The sequence below is a fragment of the Centroberyx affinis genome, unplaced genomic scaffold (assembly GCF_046629955.1).
Source record: "Centroberyx affinis isolate AG114_WGS23_722 - 3 ecotype Tasmania unplaced genomic scaffold, CSIRO-AGI_Caff_v1 ptg001743l_1, whole genome shotgun sequence".
Lineage (NCBI taxonomy): Eukaryota > Metazoa > Chordata > Actinopteri > Beryciformes > Berycidae > Centroberyx > Centroberyx affinis.
This window is the reverse complement of record NW_027280145.1, coordinates 171,377-178,563: the sequence shown is the minus strand read 5'-3', so window position 1 is coordinate 178,563 and position 7,187 is coordinate 171,377. Positions and strand designations below refer to the sequence as shown.

The 7,187-nt window shown below is 44.8% G+C and overlaps 1 protein-coding gene across 1 annotated transcript; it reads left to right on the top strand.

The window, feature by feature from the left end:
* Window positions 1-5,245: 5,245 nt before the first annotated feature.
* On the top strand, window positions 5,246-6,238 carry LOC139652032 (cyclin-dependent kinase 5 activator 1). The gene has a single exon (XM_071528962.1). It carries the CDS (start codon window positions 5,246-5,248, stop codon window positions 6,236-6,238), a length of 993 nt encoding a protein of 330 aa, XP_071385063.1.
* The last annotated feature ends 949 nt before the right edge of the window (window positions 6,239-7,187 follow it).

The window sequence follows — 7,187 nt, the reverse complement described above, 5'->3', positions numbered from 1 at the left end:
TCAGGTGAACCTGTCTGACTCCAGCAGCCACAGCTGAGCTTACTGTGCCTCTCTACCCGTCTGTGCCCTCGTTCTCCCTCCCCACCATTATTCTCTCTCTCCCTCTCTATCAATCCTTCCTTTCCCGTCTGTGTCCTCTTTTTTCCGCCCTCACCATTTCTCTCCTCCCCTGCATCCTGCTTTCCTCCATCTCTCTCACTCTATTCCCCTCCGTCTGTGTCCTCTTTTTCATGTCTTTCACCCACTCCTTTCTGTTAAATCACTGCCCTGGTTTTCTCTCTTTTCTGATTCCCTCTTCCTACATGCTTTTCCTCCTTGTTTTCATTTTGATTACTGGTGTTTTTTAGTTTTGTAAATGATGTGCCGCATTGTGTTGTGACCTGACTTTTTGCGGCTCCCTCTGTTTCCTTCCCTAAAGAGCCGTGGGTGGGCTCTTTGCTAACCTGAAGTGCCCCGGTTATTGCTATGCATGAATTGACTGAAGCCAAAGAGCCTGCATAGATAAAGTCGAGATGAAAGGATGCCAGTCGAGACAACAACACACAGTCAATGTGTTCATCCAGGCTATCAGGTAGTAAAGTATTCAGCAATTTAAGGAAACAAGAGAGATAAATAACAGCTTGATGCATTTTTACAACAAATACATTCAGCAACATGCAATAATGTGGCCAAAGAAAATAGAAGCAAGCAGTAAACCACAGAGACATAATTACACTATGAAAAAAAAAACAATTTGCAGTAACTGGTCTGAGGAAACAGTAGCCCCTGCTGGTACGGAAAACACATTTTAGGTTTCATTTCAGTGCATTCTGCTCAGTTAAAACAGTGGGTGTGTGACAAAAAGGCAAGACAGATCCGCTGTGCATTTGGAACGGGATGAAAGTGTGTGATGAGACCAAATACATGCTGCTGCGCCTCGTTTGTAAAAGAAGCCCTGGTGCAAAAAAAAAAACAGTACTGAAAAAACAACAAAGCACAAAACAATTAGTTTCATTGACCGCACCAGTCTTTTCCCCTACAGCAAAATGCAGGACATGAAAGTAGAAATCACAATTACATAATGGAAGTAGGTCAAACAACAGCGAATTATACCAACTAATTTCAGACCCAACATTAGTATAGGAAAATAAATGCTTACCCTCTTTGGAAAAAGAGAGCAACTTTATGGCAAAACAAGAATCCAAGTCAACTCTCTCTGGAAGGTAACCTTGGAAATTTTTGATATCTGACCCAATTAACAACAGTTTTAATATCAGCTGATTCCATACAACCGATGCCTGAGGCTCAGACATAATTTTGTGCCATGCATACACTTTAATCTCTGGATTAAAAAAGTGTTGAAATGGGGTTTAGAATAGGAAGCTTTCTCACTATGATACATATAGTATAGATAATACTGTACATATAGATATAGTAGATGTGCAAAAACAGATATAGTAGATGTGCAAAAACAGTGATTACTGTAGGAAAGACAACCAACAACCATAACAGGTTCATGCTCCTATTTCTACCTCTTGTCTGGATGATGTTGGAGCTGCTGGTGTGTGTTCTTGTGTGTGTGTGTGTGTGCGTGTGTGCGTGCGTGTGTGTCAGTGGACAACAACAGCTCTTTTCATAGCCGCCAGTATCCGGGTCAGCTGTGCAGGAGACGCTGGGAGTCCTGCAGCTGTCGGAGGGAGAGAGTGAGAGAGAGAGAGAGAGAGAGAGAGAGGGAAGAGCAGGAGAGAAAAAAGAGACAGAAAGAACAGGGTGGTGGTGATGGTGTGTGTGTGTATGTGTGTGTTTGGTGAATGAGGAGATCTCCCCTATACAGCTCTAGTGACCAATCAGCCAGCTCACACATACAACCAGATAGAGGAGAAAACAAAGATGGGTTTATGCCAGAGAGGGATGCAAAGTTGTTTGTCTGCTTGCTCAAACTGGTCACACAGTGTTTTATATAGGCCAGTGAAGCACAGAGCCACTTAACTGATGGCACAGCAGCGGGGGAGTTAGGTCTTCCTGGTAGATAAAAGTAATGTTTCACTCTACCGGGATGAGTCAGTAATAAATGCGATGGACAGCTGTTTGAAACGCTGCCAGACAAGCTTTTAGACATATTCTACAAGGTTATGGAGTGATTCATGCTCAGTCACGCGACTCGCTTTAACCAACATGCTTTTGGCAAAGAAGAACCCCTGAAGAAGTTATTTGTTACGGTCGTCTTAGTCACTCTTATGGTTGTTTTATTCACTGTTTTATTTTAGCTTTGGGAAGGATTAACAGTTCAGTTCCTAATTTTTGAGACTTTACTAGCTTTTATGTTTTTCATCTCTTCTGTTTCTCTTCTCTTCTCTTGTTTTCTTATTTTCCCTTCTCTTATTTTCCCTTCCCTGCCCTTCTCTTCTGTTTTTTTATTTTCTGTTCTGTTCTGTTCTGTTCTGTTCTGTTCTGTTCTGTTCTGTTCTGTTCTCTTATTTTCTGTACTTTTTTCTCCTCATACAGTTTGTGCATTTAGTGTCTTTTCTGTTGCCTTTTGCAAACTACAAGCTTCCTTATCTTGTCTTCCTGTTAGTATCGTTTGTTTTTTTCTCACACATCTAGAGGGAATCCTCCAGGAGGAATCTAACCAATTCAGAATTGAAATCAGTTTAATCACCAAATTCAAATTGGGTTACACATCTCATACTGACAACTACTGTACAAGGCCCTCGAAGAGACGGTGCAAGACATACAGCTTGTAGACTGTCCATATTAAGAGACATTATCTATAGCGGATATCTGAACGATAGCCCCTAATTGGCTGCATACTTCAGTTTAGTTTGTTCCTGCAAGTGATGCAGGCCAATGTGTTGTAACGGAAGAAACAATTTGTCCATTGATATTTTATTGCCCCCTCCCTTCCCTGAAGACATAAGATGCATATGATCCTCTTACTCCGTAGCACACAGGAGCTTCATGACCTATAATACAGGATGACCTTATCAAGACGGTTGCATAATAAGACCTGACCTGCGGCCATGTGAGGGAGGCTTATTCACTCCGCACACCCCCAGGCACGGGGTTGAAGCTATTTATTGACATGTCATCTTCATGCAATATTTCATCTTAATCTAATCTTTGTGAGTTAGCGTCCCTAAAATTCAATAAGAACCTAGAATTTTATCTCCCTGTGGTTAATACTTATGTTTCAGGCTTGTGACAGACCACTTTATAACTTCAGAGTCACAAGGCCTTTACTGGCCTGTATACTATACCATGTGCAGTCTGCAGTTCACATAGCCTATAGCACTAATTTGATTTGGTTTGATTTATTAGACAACCAAATTCTATGTAAATTGGGTTAATTCGTGCAGTGCTGGTAAAATGATTTGTGCAAATTTATCTCCAAATACCAAATATCCTACTCACAAATTAGAGAAGTTGTAGTACAATGTAAATGCTGCTACTACTACTACTACTTCTACTACTACTGCTACTACTACTGTTACAACTACTACTACTACTGCCACTACTGCTTCTACTAGTACTACTTATTGTACTGTTCCTAGTATTACTACTATTGATACTCTACTACAACTACTACAACTGCTACTATTATAAATGATAATAATAATAGTAATACTAATAGCCTATACTACTAATACTAACAATAATTATTATTTTACCAACAATAATAATAATAATAATCATCATCATCATCATCATAATGATAGCAATAATAATAATCATATCATAATAATCATAACAATACACAACTGTTATTTTAAATCATGTAATTTGGGTGAAACCATTCATTTGGTAAGTGAAGCCTATTTAAGTTTCGCAGACGGTGTGTTTGTTTGTGTATGTGTTTGTTTGTTTATTGTGTTTGTGTGTGCGTCAGGGGCAGCTGCGCCCGGCTAGGAGGAGTCTGTCAGGGGGGGGCGGTGTGATGAGCGGCTCTGTGCGCTCACTGGTTAGTGAGCCTAATGTCTGAGTCCATACGGACGACCGGGACCGATCACCGGCTAGTAGGCAACTGAAGCCTGGTATACCGGCTCTCAGCTACACGAGAAAATTGGATTGGAGGACTAAAAAAAGGACTTTACGCACGGATCTCTGTTTTTGTAAGAAAGGAGATGGAATGCATTGAGAGGACTCAGATATTGCTGTGAAAGTTTGCATTTCGTTTTGCATCTCGGAGATGGAGACGCAAATTAAAGGGAAAAATATCATAACATTGTCAACATCCACACTCTTCGGGGTTTAGGGTGCAGCAGAGGATGACACCTGCACCCAACCTGGGAAAGACCGACGCGTTATTCTACACCAGGCATCTTTGAAGAGTAGGTCAAAGCTCCTGCAAGAGTGACTTTCTGCCTCTGATTTGGCAGACAGTTCATTTAACCGTCTGGCCAGCTGTCAGTGCGAGACTTTGGCTATTAAGCTACTGCATAAACGGCGGATTTGTTGCACTTTTTTTTGCGTTTCTTCTGCCTTTGCACCATCGCAGACTGCGGCAGTCGTCTCGCACCCGGACATCTCGTAATAAACAGGTGAGCATCACAGCATCCCATTGAAGAAGACGATAGTATCTAATGTTCGCATTGAATGTGAATAACTTTTTTTATAATAATAACGTTTTTGGAACGTCACTATTCTAGTAGTTTTCTGAAAAGGGGTGTTGGGAATGGAAACTATACTTTTAATACCACAGCTTATTACATGGAGAGGAACAGCTTGTACTCAAATAGACTATACAGTATATTCTCCATTGCGCACGACGCGAAAGTGCCGCCTGAATTTGATCAGCATGAGGGAGATATAAATCATTTTAATAGTTTAAACTCTATGAGTCTCACAAGAATAACATCACAGAATGGAAGTGCATTGCATAGATTTCCCTATAGGCTGCAGACTAACAGCTACTAAGGTGTTTTTATATGGCATAGTTGCATTAGACAGGGGTTTAGATCAAGAGCTGTATAATTTGACACGTTTGTTTTACTGCCCACGAGTTAAAATTCTCTCCTCATCTGTGTTTTTATGTTACAGGTAATCTCTGTGTTACCACAGTCATTTAAATTTAATCTACCATTCAGCGTGGAGACCGGTCCAGCTTACCTTGACATGTCTGAACCACTCATCTTTTCACCCAGTTTCTCTGTAGCGCGTTCACATCCTCTGGATTTTAAGAAATAAAAGAGGAGGGAGCTGTGCCTCAGACATCCTCACCTCTCTCAACCCCATTAAGGCAGCATAATCTCTGAAGCACTGACTCACCATGGGCACTGTACTATCGCTGTCGCCTGGCTCTCGGAAATCAAGCTACTATGACAACCGGCCGGGCTCGCTCAGCCACTACCCGAGCCTCAGCAGCCGCTCCCTCAACACCCAGAAAGACCGCGGCCTGAAGCGGGGCCAGTCCATCTTCCTCCCGGCGCTGACATGGAAACGGCTGGTGGCGTCGACGAAGAAGAGGGGCAGCTCCAAGAAAGGCTCGGGCGGTCCGGTGGCCCTCGGCGACCCGCTCAACAACAACAACAACATCAACATCTACCAGAAGGACCCAGTGCTACACCTCAACCGCGAGAATGTGAAGAAGTCTCTGTCGTGCGCCAACCTGTCCAGCTACGAGGGCCCGGCAGGCCTGGGCCTGGGGCTCGGCTACGGCCTGGGGATGGGCCAGGGCCACGGCTACGGCTACAGTAAATCCCAGCAGCTTTCCTCCGTGAAAAAGGTTCCTCAGGGGACAGTGACCTCGTCCCCCAAGCGCGTCATCGTCCAGGCTTCCACCAGCGAGCTCCTGCGCTGCCTGGGGGAGTTCCTGTGCGGCCGCTGCTACCGGCTGAAGCACCTGTCCCCGGCCGACCCGGTGCTGTGGCTGCGGGCCGTGGACCGCTCGCTGCTGCTGCAGGGCTGGCAGGACCAGGCCTTCGTCACGCCGGCCAACGTGGTTTTCGTCTACATGCTCTGCCGAGACGTGGTGGACGGGGACCTGGTGGCGTCGGAGCACGAGTTGCAGGCCACGCTGCTCACCTGCCTCTACCTGTCCTACTCCTACATGGGCAATGAGATCTCCTACCCGCTCAAGCCCTTCCTGGTTGAGGCCGGTAAGGAGGCCTTCTGGGACCGCTGCCTGGCCATCATCGACGCCACCAGCGGAAAGATGCTGCGCATCAACGCAGACCCGCACTTTTTCACACAGGTGTTTGCTGAACTCAAGAGCGAGGGCGGCTGCGGCCCTCAGGACTACAGCCGGGTGCTGGACCGGTGAGAGGAGGCTTGAGCCCTCCCCCAGCACCCACAGCCGACCGCATGCCTTTTTGTACAAACATGCACACACATGCACACATATACATGTACACACACGCACACATACATTGTCTCATACAAACTCCCCTTTTCCCCTGCTTCTGATGTTCTGCAGGAGAGTGTAAGGACTTAACAACCTGATGGCCTATCTTGATAGAGTTGTGTATAGTTTTTAAATCATTCCATCAGATGTTTGATGCCCTCGTCCCCACCATCCACAGATCCACAGATTAGGAATAAAAAAATGTTTTTCCTAAATATTTTCCCAAACTATGATGATTGGCACATTTCATCAACAGAAGGAGACTTACGGTACGTTTATTTTCACAAGCTGTTTTTTCTGGAATACTCACCTGAGTTTACTTGAATTGGGGAGCCATTTGGTCCACCTGTCCCGTCTGACCCGACTCCCACCCCATGTGTCTGGTCATGGGTGACCGGTCGTCCCAGCTGCCCTTCTGGAATCACCTCACACAACCAGCCCTCCACCCTCTCCAGCACAGCCAGGCATCCCAGCATCCCCACCCACCTACCTGAATGTGATCGATCAGTGTGCATGAGCCATCCTTAGCTGAAAAGAAGATGCCATTATCCCTTATGAAATGCCACTGAGGAATTTTTCATGAAGACGCTGGTTACGTTATGATCGGCCGAGTGGATTGGAATGACATTTTCGTCAATGACATTCTTACCATGGAAGAACTGCATCTTGCATCTAAAACATGTCATACATACAAACATAGACTGAGTGAATATTTTCCTGGACAATACAAGGAGACTGACATTCATTGCTGGGTAAGCTCTTTGTGTCAGCAATGAAAAGTGACTCAGACTGATGGGAACAGCTGAGAAATCCATGTTAGGTCCCTCTGGTCCTACTGTGTGCTTTGTAATCAGTAAAGCAAAACAAA